The 15,089-nt window shown below is 41.8% G+C and overlaps 1 protein-coding gene across 4 annotated transcripts in view; it reads left to right on the forward strand.

Annotated features, from left to right (window-relative positions):
* FBXL2 (F-box and leucine rich repeat protein 2) overlaps positions 1–15,089 on the forward strand; it is a 112,774-nt gene that overhangs the window by 82,791 nt on the left and 14,894 nt on the right. For all 4 annotated transcript variants that reach the window (XM_057315884.1, XM_026496677.4, XM_048216119.2 and 1 more), the window contains exons 10-13: positions 864–994; positions 2,467–2,527; positions 3,335–3,379; positions 3,961–4,017. In XM_057315884.1, coding sequence (XP_057171867.1) covers positions 864–994; positions 2,467–2,527; positions 3,335–3,379; positions 3,961–4,017 — 294 coding nt within the window. The remainder of the gene's footprint in view (positions 1–863; positions 995–2,466; positions 2,528–3,334; positions 3,380–3,960; positions 4,018–15,089) is intronic.

Genomic DNA, 15,089 nt, shown 5'->3' on the forward strand with positions numbered 1-15,089 from the left:
TTTGCTATTTTCTAACACATTTGAGGAAATATTATAAATAATAGACATATGTGGGGCGCCTGTGTGGCTCAGTCAGTTAAGCATCTGCCTTTGGCTCTGGTCATGATCCCAGGGTCAAGGGATTGAGTCCCGCATCGGGCTCCCTGCTAAGCAGGGAGTCTCCTTCTCCCTCTCCCTCTGCCTACTTGTGCATGCTCTCTCTGTCAAATAAATGAATAAAGTCTTTAAAAATATATATATACACATATGTGATTTATATGGTAGATATTTAAAGCATTAATCTGTAGAAATTCAACCAAAAATTATTATGTCACTTAACCAGGCAAGTCTTCTGAGCTCTTTATTTAATCTGATTTTTAACACAAGTTTATGAATTTTTCCTGAAAAAAAAATCAAATGAACTCTGGGGAGGGGGATGAAATTTTTAAATTTTACTCTTGGGGGGGCACCTGGGTGGCTCAGTCAGTTGAGCATCTGACTCTTGATTTCGGCTCAGGTCACGATCTCTGGGTCCTGGGATTGAGCCCTGGGGGCTCTGCACTCAGCAGGGAGTCTGCTTGAGGATTCTTTCCCTATCTCTATTCTTTGCACCTCCCCCTGCTTGCCCACACACTCTCTCTTTCTAAATAAATCTTAAAAAAAAATTTCATTCTGTTAGTAATGCTAGAATATTTTAAAGCTGCGCAGAGAGAACAAATACATGTCAACCCTGTACTTCATCTTGTTTTACTTAAATTTTTAGGATAAATGCTAGTATTTGGCAGCACAACTAACTGACCAGCAGTAGATCCCATTTTTCTGCTGCTCTCATTTCAGTATTGTTGGTGCCTTCTGACGTTCCTTCCCGTTTTGGCTTTCCCCAGCGCATTACAGATGAAGGCGTGGTGCAGATATGCAGGGGCTGCCATCGGCTGCAGGCCCTGTGCCTCTCGGGCTGCAGCAACCTCACAGACGCCTCTCTCACAGCCCTGGCTTTGAACTGCCCGAGACTTCAGTGAGTGCACCACGCTTTTGCTTTGTAGCTCAGAGCTTGGCTGGACTGACCAGGAGGGCTTCCTGCAGGTGGATAGATGGCGGTGGAGGTGGTGGTGGTGGTGTCATTGTTGGCTTTTGTCTGATGGATTGGGGCGGAACACTACGTAATCTGGTTTATTTAGGGATGTACGGGGGAGGGGGGGGACTGAAATGTCCAACATCAGGGAAGCTGAACTATAATTTATTGGTGGACTTGACATGTGTACCCACCTGATTTGCCTCATCCTGTTGTAGCTTTGAGATCAGAGTGATTTGATAGGGTCCAGAATGACAGCTTCACATCCACATGTCACCAGATTCTCCCCTAAACCAGTTGCTACATGAACAGAAGGTGGGGAGGGAATCACAGTCACCTTATTTATCACCTTCCCTAGGGGAAGGAAATTTTGTTTTAACAAGTAAAGATTGATTTTCTCCAATAATACTCTGAATATTAAAACTTTAATTATGGTAACAAATACTAATCATAGTTAACATCAGTTGAACTCATTTATGTTCCAGACTCTGTGTTGGGCAATTTTATAAGCATTATCTCATTTAACCCTCACCACATCTCTAGGAGATATGTATTATCATTCTCACTTGTTTTGGGAGTCAAAGAATATCACATAATCTATCTTGGGTCATATGATGAGTAGGAATGAAAACTAGAGTTTGAACTGGAGACTTTATTCAGAACCAGCAATCTTAGCCCCTGTACAAAAGGCAGAAAGAAGATAATTATTTTGTTGTTTACTTCTCAGTGAATCTGATCCATTTCTCATGCTTACACCAGTTTCACATCTCTTAAGGATTGTCTGTTGCTGTCCTTTGCCCATTTTTCTTATTGTTGCATTAGGGATGATTCTAGATAATTTTGATATTTCTGAATAGTAGAAGGAACATGGGTGATCAAAACTGGTCAGAAACTTAGTCAAAATTACGGCTACAAGGGAGTATTTAACTTTAAAATGTTATTTATTCCTCCATCCCTATCAAGCATGGGCATTGAGAATTAACTGACGTTTTTCATTGGCTGCAAATTTTTAAAATTCTTTTTGGGGTAACTGGGAATTTCATTAAATGCAATATGTATCAAGATAATTTTGTTGAGTAAAAGTTCATTTTAATTATGTTTAAAAGTCAACAAATATTGGAATAATATTTAAAAACAACAGCAGCAACAGTGTCCTGGAATTGTGGGAAGATTCCTGGGTTTGCTTCCTGAATTGGGGCTGGAACTGTGGGACTTAGGGCAGGCCACACTTCTCCCTAAGCCTCCTTCCCCTCATCTATCTGGTGGGATAACATTTGCATTTACAGTCCTCAGGACTGTTCCAGAAGCAGAGGTGTGTTAGAGGGCAGAATAAACTCAAGAGTGTGTATCATAAAGTGTGTGTTTCTGTTCTTAACCAGTCACTACCTTTTCCTCCCACGCACTCTGTATCCCAGGATTTTGGAGGCTGCCCGATGTTCCCATTTGACTGATGCAGGCTTTACACTTTTAGCTCGGGTAAGCCAGAGGTTTCAAAACACAAAACCAAACTATAATTCAGCTCCCTCATTTAAAAATAACTTGCTGTGGTTTTGGAGTGTGCAAAAATGTGTGTACCTTCAGAAAGGACAGGTACCAAGTAGAATAGAGCCCTCAGGGTGTATTTTCCCATTTTCCCCAGAAAGCTAAGGTGGTCCTGTAGGGGGTTCTGGAGCAGGTCTAGACCTCACTCTCATTTGGTCAGGTGGGACCATAACAAGAGGAATTTCCTGCCTGTCAGGACATGCTCTTCCTCATACAAACCCCAACTCAGTCTTCCAGTAGCTTCCCCTAACTGAGCTGTGTTCTGCCTCTGCTCCTTCTTCCACATCACCCTGCAGACGCTGACCGTCATAGGGTTCCCTCTGGCCTGCTGCTGGGAACCCATGACCTTCTGGGGATGGGATACACTTCTTCCTCCCTAACCCTCACCTGTCCAAACTGTGCCTGAGCACCCCTCCCCCATGCCTTCCTGAGCCTATTCTATGGCTAAAATTTGCCAGGTGATATCTATAGCCACTGGGAAGGTGGAGGCCACTACCTTTCCAGGTGAGAGAAGGAAACGTAGCCCAGGGCGGCTCTGTTCCCATTTCTCAAGGGAATGTGATTCAAAAAGCACCTGCTCAGAAGTGCTGGCTCACTGGGTTACTTTAGGGACAGGACACACTCCTTAATGGAAGAGAACAAGGATACCGGGCCAGTACTCAGAGGGATTAGGGCAAGCCACCAGTGTTGCCCTGACCACTGAACACATGGTGGGGGTGGGGGTCTTATGGACTTTTCCAGAATTGCCATGACCTGGAGAAGATGGATCTTGAAGAATGCATCCTGGTAAGTAGACTCTTGACAAGCCCTGCAGGGCTGCCCCTCAGGGCTGCCCCTCAGTCCTGAGAAACAACCAGGCGTAGCCAGAGACCCCAGTGGGCTGTTGTCTGGACCCTCCTCACCCCAGTGTGTCAGGAATTGGGAACCCGTAAGGACCATGGCAGTGGATGTGTGAACTTTGGGCTCTTCTCAGCCATCAGAGCTACAGCTGAGAAGTTCAGGGTAGCTCCATTTTTTGCCAAACATTAAAAAAATATATATATTTCACAGAACTGAAGGGAGAAATAAGTTTGCCTGTCCAATGATGGGGTGACTACGGAGGAGAATCCTGGGGGACCTTCCTTACCTACTCCTTCTTTGTCCCTGTCCCTGGTCCCCTTTGGGGCACCAGAGGAGAGACCACAGAACAGCTTTGTGTCTACAGGATTTGAGGTTGTTGGTGAAGAGAGGGGCTCCCAGCCTGAGTGTGCTTGAGATGAGTTTTTAATTCTGTTTTACACCTTTTGATTCTCATGTTCAGGAGAAACCAAAATTAGGTATTAAGTTCTGGTGTGGAAGCCACATTGACATAGCGTGTTTCTCTCCAGATCACCGACAGCACACTCGTCCAGCTCTCCGTCCACTGTCCTAAACTGCAAGCCCTGGTGAGTCTGAGGTTTTTGTGACATTCTTCACCTCTTAGGGATGAAAGAACTCTCCCACCACAGCAAGAATCAGTTTATTTTCCTTTCTGTAAAGGTATCATATTCTTGATTTCAAAGATCTATTAGTTGGGCTAACTTGGGAGGCAGGTTATCTCAATGTTACTGCTTTCATTTTGGGATGTGCACCTATAATAGAGACCCATGTCCTTACCACTCCGTTCATGTTCACCGTGTCAGGAGAGTGAAACTTAGCACGTTTCAATGATAAAGTCTAGACAAAAGATTGAGGCCATCATGTGTCATATTTCATTCCATACCTGCTTATATATATCTATGGGGGGAGAGAAATTAAAATATATTGAAAGATCCTGAGGCGCCTGGGTGGCTCAGTCGGTTAAGCATCTGCCTTCAGCTCAGGTCATAATCCCAGGGTCCTGGGATCGAGCCCTGAATTGGGCTCCTTGCTCAGTGGGGAGTCTGCTTTTCCCTCTGCCCCTCCCCCTGCTCATGCGTGCACACCCTCTCTCTCCTTCTCCCTTTCATGTGTGCGCTCGCTTTCTCTCTCTCTAATAAATAATAAAATCTTTAAAAAAAAAAAAATATATATATATATAGAAAGATCCTAAATGAGCAGTGAGAAGTCTCACTGACCCTCTTAGCCATGCAGACCTCTCACGCACATTTCACATGTAGCTATTAGACTGCAAGCCTGGAGCAAGGATGGAATCCCCATCCCCTGGGCAAGGCCATGTAAACTGTGCTACTATGCCCACTAACTAGGTACTTGTCTCATTCTGTCTCATCCACAGCCCTGTGATGGAGGCACTCTGGACATCCCCATTTATTAGTAAAGACACTGAGGCTCAGAGCAGTTAAGAAACTTGCACGAAGTCACACAACTGTTCAGAGGCCCCAGATTTCTTGGCCTCTGTGGGGTCTGGTCTTTCTACTGTCCTGAGACACACAACAGATTTTTCTTAAGCCAGCTTTTTCTGTTGTTTTTGAAACTTGCTTTCTCTTTGGGGGTCAGCATTTTCTAACGTCATTTAAACTCCATTTCTGCTTGAGGTACTGTCACCACCAGTTTTCCTAATTTTCACATTTTCTCTGGATATTTTCTACCTCATGCACGAGGATAGCTGGGCCTCAGACAGCTCTGGGACTTTTTTTTTTTTAAGAGTTTGAAGTCAGATTTCAGAGAAGAGTTGGGAACCAACCTGTATCCAAACTCTCTGACTAGGGGTGCCTGGCTGGCTCAGTTGGTTGAGTATTGGACTCTTTGTTTTGGCTCAGGTCGTGGTCTCATGGGTCATGGGATTGAGCCTCGAGGTGGGCTCTGCACTCAGAGGGGAGTCTGCTTGAGATTCTCTCCCTCTGCCCCTCACCCCCACTCACATGTGCTCTCAGATCTCTAAATAAATAAATAAATAAAATCTTTAAAAAAGAAGAAAAAAAGCTTGTTTTAAAAAAAAATAAAATAATTCTTCAAACTCTCTGACTAAACTGTTTCCCTCTACATATAGCAGATAATTCTGTAGTGCTGCCTACTCCCAAATTAGTTCAGATCCAGTTTTATAATTGACAGAACCCGTTACTCAGATGGACTTTCTCCCTTTATCCTCTCCACCCTTTTGTCCCTTGACCCCCATCCTCTCAGAGATGGTAAATTCAGGAGTCCTGTGCTTTATTTTTCAATTTAACCCCTCCTCTCTCTGCTGCTCAAGGGCTCTATCTGCCTAGACTCAGACTCCCAGCCCTTCATCAGCATCTACAAGAAATCTTGGATCTGGATGGAGGGGCCCAGCGAGAGGCTGCACTGAGCCAGCAAGGCCTCCCACTAGCTCTCTACCTCCTGCCCTCACTGCTGCCTCCTCAGGAGTCAGGGTCTGCTGACAACTTGTCAGGAAGTGTCTAACAATATAGGGTGTTCTCCCCAGCAGGGATACTGGTGACTGAAAATCTTCTCCATCTTGTTCCCTGCACTTACTTATACAAGCTACTTCTAGAAACAGGACTTAGCATGAAAGATAAACTATAATAAAGCCAAAATGCCAAGATAAGAGCCCAAAAGAAAAACCAAAAAGGATTATTATCAGAAAAGCAGGGAAATAATGGCAGTTAGAATATAAACTTAGCTTTGAAGATGTCCAATAGCCAAGACAGAAAAAGGAAATGAGCTGGATTTACATCTGTTCCACATTCATCTCATTCACTCTGCTGTCACCTCCAGACCACCATATGCCAGGCACTATTCTAGGCACTGGGGAATAAAAAGTCCATCAGGAGAGACAACTTTGTCCTCACTCTGTCTTCACTCTGCAGATCCAAGGTCTGGATCCGTGTTTCAGTGATACTGTACTCCTGGAGCTCTAGCCACTCTGATGATGGACAGTAAATAGCAGTGCCTCTGTCAACACTCAGGTCTAGCTGGTTAGAGTGCAGGTTTTGTTGAACAGCACAGATGCGCAGCGGCCTGCAGTTACCGTGACATAATGGCAGCTCTGTGAGGATGTGTGATGGCAGGCCGCGAGTGCCAGGTGACACATGTACCTCTCTTCTCCGCCCAGGAGCAGCCCAGTTCCCACCATAAGGCAGCTCACCTTACTGATGGAGGCTGAGACAATGCTGTCTGTGACAGAGCTGGGAACTGGCTGCTCCGGGGTCCACAGCAGGGACTCCTACCCCAGCCTGCAGAGATCAGAGGAAGCAATTACTGTTGGGGGAGAAACTCTGTAGACTCAGAATTCCGAAGCATGGCTTTTATGTCTTACTAAGGATGTGCAAGCAGAAAGAAATGAGGGAAGTGACCACCAGTCCAAAGTCAGGTGACCATCGCATCTCAGTTCCCAACACTTCAATGTCCCAGGTTGTCCTTCAGACACGAGGCAAGTGTGCGCACACACCACCCTTTCCAGGAGTCACTCTCTGACCCCCAGGGGTGGTGGGGCCTTGTATATACAGGCAAACAAAAAGCAGAAGTCTATTTGAAAAGGAAAACTGATCGTGTTTATTTGAAAATAAGTTGTTAGATATTTGCATACAAGGGGAATTCCAGATTCAAAAGAACACAGAGTAGGACCTGAAAGGATCTGTAGAGTCATGAAAGTTGTTCAGAGGAGGTTAAGGATCCTTTGGTATGCCAGTTTTGAACTTGTAGGATATATCCTCACTAGGTTCTATTGATTTTGAAACTTGCTTTTGTTTCCTGGTTTCCTTTTTAATACCAGAGCCAGTTTTGGGGGGCTTTTAAAAATCTCATTATGTAACTCATTTGTCCTGGAAGCTATCCAAGCAGAATTTTAGCAGTTTATTATATTGAAGAATAAGGAATATAGCCCAGAAAGGACATCCCCATTACCGTCTTCCTTGCTAGAGAGTTTTATCTTTCATCATGATTTATCAAAACTCAGAGATGTTGTGTAGGAAGCTCAGGCCATCAGGTGTCTAGTCAGTCACCGTCCTTTCAGAATGACAAGTATACAAGTTACGTAATTGGTGGAAAGCTGCTCTTGATGATATGAGACAATCTTGTTATCAAACCACTACTCAACTGGGACACAAGAGGAAAAATAGGGACCCAAGACTTGATAACATTTAGATGAATATTTCATCCATTTTAAAATGAAACATTGAGCACCTTGGAAAATAACACTGAAATAGAATGTATGTTGTTCATGTCTCAGTGTCACACCCCCACAGTCTGACCAGCATCTCCTGTCTTTCCCAGTCACTCCTTCTGTCACTGAACTGCAACCAAAATTGAACCTAAATGGTTCCCTTTGAACCCATCATCTTTTCATTGTCAGCCCCCATGTGATGTCCCTTCACTCTCCCCACTCAGCCTAAATTGGTCAATTATCAGCTCACTTCCTTGATCCTCAAGATCCTCCTTCTTCACTTAGCTCAGCTGTCATTCTGTTTAACTCTCATCTGCTGAGCCAGTCTTGAAGCACAAGCAAGAGTAAAGTAGAGAAGAGCTTACTGGCATTTCGTATGGAGGAAACAGCACATATTCTTAGATTGATAGAAGTGATGGCTGGGTTTCAGAGTGAGGGAGGAGAGGAAATGAGGCTGAATGGGCAGGACCAGAGCCTCATAATGCCTGCTAGGGAGGGTAGACCTATTCCTCTCAGCTGTCTCTATGAGTCTTACCAGGCTGACTGAAGCTGAGATGGGGGCTCCCAGTCCGAAGGGCCAGTGTTCTGTGGCACACCTGAAAGAGCAGCCTGGCTCATATTTTGGTCCCAAATTGGAGCCCTGATTTATTCATTTCTTCTAATTATCTGGGCTTAGAATGTTGAGATTCCCTAGACTCATTAGACCACTCCTAAAACTTTATAAGCAGAAAAACTCCATGCACACATGGGGACCCACAAATCCTATACCAGCTGTTAGGACTAAACCCCATATCCAGTTCACAGTAGCCTCCCATGGCTAAGACTTTAAGTTCATCCTCACTGACATCTTGTCCTCCAATTTGGGTGCATACAAATTTATGACTGTTATATCTTCCTGAAGAATTGACATTTTTTTTTTATTTAAAGATTTTATTTATTTATTTGACAGAGACCAAGCCAGCGAGAGAGGGAACACAAGCAGGGGGAGTAGGAGAGGGAGAATCAGGCTCCAGCAGAGCAGGGAGCCCAATGCGGGACTAGATCCCAGGACCCTGGGATCACGCCCTGAGCCAAAGGCAGATGCTTAACGACTAAGCCACCCAGACGCCCCTGAAGAATTGACATTTTTATCATTACTAAATGTTCTTCTTTATCACTGATAAAGCTCTTTGTCTTGAAGTCTACTTTATCTGATATTAATATCAGTCTTTTTATGCTTATTTTTGTATGACTTATCATTTTCTTTCAACTTATCTATGTTTTTATATATAAAGGCTGTCTTGCTTTTATCCAGTCTGATAAACTCTCTTTTAATCAAAATGTTTAGTCATTTATATTTAATGTAATATTGATACAGTTGGGTGTTTTCTCCCTTTTGTTTTCTATTCTCTGCTCCTCCTTTCCCACCTGCTTTTTGGGTTAACTAAATATTTGTTTTAACTGCATTTTAATTTGTCTGTTGGTGTTTTTAGCCCTATCTCTATGCCTTGATTTTTTTAGTGCTTGAACTAATAGCCAAGGAAGCTTTCCTCAATGGGAATTTAGGGGTCGTCTAGGATTGGGATTTAGACTATCAGTTCCCAGAAGACAGAGACAGTATCTTCCTTCTTTCCTCTACCAATAGCACCTTGCACAAGACTTAGCCAGAAGAAGCTACTTGCAGTCCTCTTTGGGGGCAAAGTGGAATGTAAACAAGCCAGCCCAAATCTGAGAGAGTCGGACACAGAAACTGTTGTGTGAGTAGTGAGGGTGATCTCTACAGCTGTGGTGCTCAAGTCCCAAGGATTGCAGCCCTTTTCAGGAGACTCCCAGCAACTCCCTGGCCATGCTAGAACCTCACCATGAGAAGCTGCTTTTTTGGAGGAAGGAGCAGGTGAGGGGTCCTGCAATCAGGAATCCTAAACTCCCCCAAGTTCTCCTTACCCATAGTATCAGGCAATCTTGCCAAGGCAGCCTGGCGAGTGTCTTCAGTTTCACACCACTAAACTCAAAGAGGAAAGGAGGAGGGAAAAAGTTCTTGACGTTGGAACAGATCTCAGGGGAAGATTCTGGACCCTGGGGAAGAAGAGGATAATGTCTGGATTCCTCAGGTTGTGGCCTACCCTAATTTTAACAGATAAGTGGCTTGAATTTTTTCTTTTTAACATTTCAGTTTGAATTCCATTAAGTCCCTGGCTTTTGATGGGGAGCGCTGCCCAGGATGTGGGACACACACACTCACACAAACACACTTCTGAATCCTAGGAGACCCCTAGCAGCCTAGTAGAAATGGAAGAAAGGAGGTGAGAAAAAACAAGTGTGAGTACTATCATGTCAGCCTCCTATCTCTGCTGTAAGTGAACTTCTTTAGCTTTAAAAATAGCAATAATAAATCTTTCCTTATCAATAATCACTCTAAATGTAAATGGATTAAATTCCCCAATCAAAAGACATAGAAGGGCTAAATGGATAAAAGCCATGACTAGACCTAAAACAATCTAACTTTACTCTTTTAGAGCTAGAAAGAAACAAATCAAGTCCAAAGTTAGCAGAAAGAAGAAAATAACAAAAATTAAAGCAGATATAAATTTAAAAATAGAAAAAAGTAAATGAAACTTTTTTTTAAATAAAATTGACAAACCCTTAGAATCAATATGGAAAAAAGAAGACAAGTAAAATCAGAAACAAAAGAAGAGACATTACAACTTATGACATGAATAAAATGGATCAAAGGAGATAACTATGAACAGTTATATGCCAACAAACTGAATAACCTAGAACAAATGAATGAATTCCTAGAAACATATAACCTACTAAAACTTAATCATGGGGAAATAGGAATCCTAATCAGACCCATAACCAGTATGGAGATTAAAACAGTCATCAAAAACCCCCTAACAAAGAAAAGCTTGGGACCAGATAGCTTCACTGGTGAATTCTACCAAACATTTAAAGAGGAATTAATGCCAGTCCTTCTCAAATTTTTCCAAAAAATTGAAGAGGTAAGAACACTTCCAAACTCATTTTATAGGCCAGCATTACTTTGGTACCAAAACCAGACAAAGACACCACTAGAAAAGAAAATGACAGGCCAATATCCCTGATAAATATAGATGGGTACACCCTCAATAAAATACTAGCAAACTGAATCCAACAGCACATCAGTAGAATGAAAGGTAAAATCACAAGATCATCTCAGTAGATGTATAAAAGGCATTTGATGAAATTCTACACCTTTTCATTATAAAAACTGTCAACAAACTAGGAAAAGAAGGAAGATCCAGAATGAGGCAAGGGTGCCCACTTGCACCATTTGTATTTAACACAGTACTAGAAGTCCTAGCCAGAGAGGTTAGATAAGAAAAAGAGATAGAAGACATCCACATTGGAAAGGGAAAAATAAAATTATCCCTCTTTGCAAACAACTTGGTTATTATGTGTAGAAAACCCCCAAAAGTCCATTTTAAAAACTTAAAGAACTATTAAATTCAGTGAAGTTGCCGGATACAAAGTCAACATAGAAGATTTGGTTGCATTTCTATACATTAACAATGGACTATTCAAAAAGGGAATTAGGAAAAATTCAATTTACAGTAACATCAAAAAGAATAGAATAAGGGGCACCTGGGTGGCTCAGTCAGTTAAGCGTCTGCATTCCACTCAGATCATGATCCCAGGGTTCCGGGATCAAACCCCACATCAGGCTCTGTGCTCAGCGGGAAGCCTGCTTCTACCTCTTTCTCTGCCTGTCACTCCCCCTGCTTGTGCTTGGGTGCTCTCTCTGTCAAATATGTAAAAAAATCTTAAAAGAAAAAAAAAAAGAAAAGAAAATACTTAAGAATAAACTTAACTAATGAGGTGAAAGGCTTATATACTAAAAACTACAAAACATTGATGAAAGAAATGAAATAAATGGAAAGACATCCCATGTTCCTGGATTGGAGAAGTTATTATTAAAATGTCCATATTACCCCAAAGCAATCTACAGATTCAATGCAGTGCCTATCAAAATCTCAAAAATATTTTTTACAGAAATAGAGTAATGCTACAATTCGTATGGAGCCACAGAAGATCCTGAATAGACAATCCTGAGAAGGAACAAAGCTGGAGGCATCACACTTCCTAATTTCGGGTTTTATTTTGAAGGTGTTGTAATCACAACAGTATGGTACTGGTATAAAGACCAACATGCAGAACAGAATGAAGAGCCCAGAAATGAATCCATGTGTATATGGATTTCAACTGGTTTTCAAGAATTTAAATCAGTACGTTGAAGGGAGATTAGCACTCTCATTTTCATATTGTAGCACTATTCACAACAGCTTAGATATGGAAACAACCTAAACATCCATCCTCAGATGAAAGGATACATAAAATGTGGTATATACATAGACTGGAATACCATTCAACCTCAAAAAAGAAGGAAATTCTGCAGTATATGACAACATGGATGGACTTTTAGGACATTGTGCTAGGTGAAATAAGCCAGACACAGAAAGACAAGTACTGCATGACTAAGATAGTCAAATTTATCAAATCAAAGACTGGAATGGTGGTTACCAGGATATGTGGGGGTTGGAGAATGGGAAGTTATCAACAGGCATAAAGTTTTAGTTGAGTAAGATGAATAAGGTCTGTAGATCTTCTGTATAACATTGTACCTATGGTCAACGATAATATACACTTAAAATGTGTTAGAAGGATAGAGCTTATGTGCTTTTAGCACAGTAAAATCTAAAAAAAAAGAGACATTACTATGTAACAGTTATATGAGGGTATCTACAGTAGTCAAATTCATAGAAACAAAGTAGAATGGTGATTGCCAGGGGCTGGAGGCAGGGAGATGGGGAGTGTTTTTTAATGGGTATAGAGTTTCAGTTTTGCAAAATGAAAAAGTTCTGAAGATCCATTGCACAATAATGTAAGATACATAACACTATTGAATTGTACACTTTATAATGGTAAAGATGCCAAATTTTAAGTTATGTGGTTTTTATCACAATTAGAAATTTTAAAGAAAAAAAGAATGGAAATAATGAAAAAAGGGATCTTAGGACATTAGGAAGAAAGAACAATGGAAAGAACAAGGAAAAATGTATAAATAAAACATTCTTCCCCTGAGTTTTCTAAATTTTATTTGATGAAGCAAAAATTATAACACTGATATGGTTCTCAGTGTATGTAGAGGAAGTAATTAAGACAGCATATTATAGGGGCATCTGGCTACCTCAGTCAGTGGAGCATGCAACTCTTGATCTCAGGGTTGTGAGTTCAAGCCCCACGTTGGGCATAGGGTTAAAGACAACATATTATAAATGAGGAAGGGTGAAAGGACTTCTTAAATTTTCGTATTTAACTCAAACTGGTAAAATATTGATGCCAGTAGGAGGTGATAAGTTATGGTTGCATAATATAATACTTAGAGCAACTGCCTAAGAAGTCTACAAAAGAGAAGCACTCAAACACAATAGATAAATCAAAATGGAATAATAGATAAATCAGAATGGAAATATACAAAATGTTTCAGAGACTCATGGGAAGGCAGAGAAATGAAAATCTGAAAGAATAGGGAAAAAGGTTCAGACTTAAGCCCAAGCATATCATTAAATATAAATGGTTTTAGTTAATATACCAATTAAAAGGCAGAGATTGCCAGAATGGATAAAGTAACATGATCCAGGTATAAGCTGTAAGAAGCTCACTTCGAATATCACAGTATAGGTTGGCTAAAGTAAAAGAAAAGGAAAGATTTACAAAAGAAACTTTTTTTTTTAAGATTTTACTTATTTATTTGAGAGAGAGAGAGTGTGCAAGAGAGCAGAAGCAGGGGGGAGGGGCAGACTCCCCACTGAGTAGGGAGCCTGACTCGGGGCTTGATTCCAGGACCCCAGGATCGTGACCCAAGCCAAAGGCAGACGCTTAACCAACTGAGCCACCCAGGCACCCCCAAAAGAAACTTTATAAACAAAAGAAAGCAAGGATGGTTATATTATTATTCGATACAGGAAACTTCAGAGCAAGGAAGATTACCAGGGAGAGAGAAGGACATGACATAGTGATGAAAGAGTGAATCCACTAAGATGATGGGATGCCTGGGTGCCTCAGTTGGTTAAGCATCTTCCTTTGGCTCAGGTCATGATCTCAGGGTCCTAGGATCAAGCCCTGAGTCAGGCTCCCTGCTCAGCGGGGAGCCTGCATCTCCCTCTTCCTTTGCCCCTCCCCCCGCTTGTGTTCTCTCACACTCTCTCTCTCTCAAATAAATAAAATCTTAAAAAAAAAGATGATAATGCCATTTTTAATGTATATACACCAAACAACAGAGTTGCAAATTATTTGAAATAAAAACTGATAGAAACATAAGATCCACAATTATAGTTGGACTCATCAGTATTCTTCTCTCAACAGTTGATAGAACAACCAGACAGAAAATCAGCAGAGATATAGAACTTAACACCACTATGGGAATGCAAACTGTTGCAGCCGCTCTGGAAAACAGCACCCCAGGGAAAATTTTTTAAATGTTAAACTAAATGAACATTAAAATAGAACATATCAAAATGTGTTGGATGCAGTAAAGCAGTGCTAAAAGGGAGATTTATGGCATTAAATGATTACATTGAAAATAAAATCTTGGGGTGTCTTTTTGGTTCAGTCAGCAAAGCAGGTGACTCTTGATCTCAGGGTTGGGAGTTCAAGCTTATACTAGCACCCACATTGGGTGTAAAGATTACTTAAATAAATAAACTTCAAATAAGGAGGGGCGCCTGGGTGGCACAGCGGTTAAGCGTCTGCCTTGGGCTCAGGGCGTGATCCCGGCGTTATGGGATCGAGCCCCGCATCAGGCTCCTCCGCTATGAGCCTGCTTCTTCCTCTCCCACTCCCCCTGCTTGTGTTCCCTCTCTCGCTGGCTGTCTCTATCTCTGTCGAATAAATAAATAAAATCTTTAAAAAAAATTTTAAACAAATAAGGAAAGTCTCAATAATCTTAAACTCCCACCCAGATGAAACCAGAAAAAGAAGACCAAAAAAAAAAAAAAAAAAAAGAAATCCAAAATAAGGAAAAGAAAGAATATGCTAAAAATAATAGTAGAAATCAATGAAAGTAAAAAGTGAAAAACGATAGAAAAAAACAGCAAAAGGCTGGTTCTTTGAAACAGACCTCTAGCAGGACTGATGAAGAGATGACACATTACCAGTAATAAGAATGAAACAGGGGTGCTGTGGTCTGAATGTGTCCCCCCAAAATTCAAATGTTGTATCCTACCCCCCAACAGGGATGGTCTTAGGATGGGTGAGGTGATCAGGTTTCAGAACTTCCTCCTGAATGGGTTCAATGCCTTTATAAAAGAGGCTCCAGATGGATCCTTCCCTGCATTCCGCCCCCCCCCCCCCCAGGAGTGTACAGTGAGAAGGCGACGGCTGTGGGGCCTTCTCCAGCCAGCACGTAGATCTGCCTGCACCATGATCTGGGGCTTC

This window comes from Ursus arctos, unplaced genomic scaffold (genome assembly GCF_023065955.2).
Source record: "Ursus arctos isolate Adak ecotype North America unplaced genomic scaffold, UrsArc2.0 scaffold_20, whole genome shotgun sequence".
NCBI lineage: Eukaryota > Metazoa > Chordata > Mammalia > Carnivora > Ursidae > Ursus > Ursus arctos.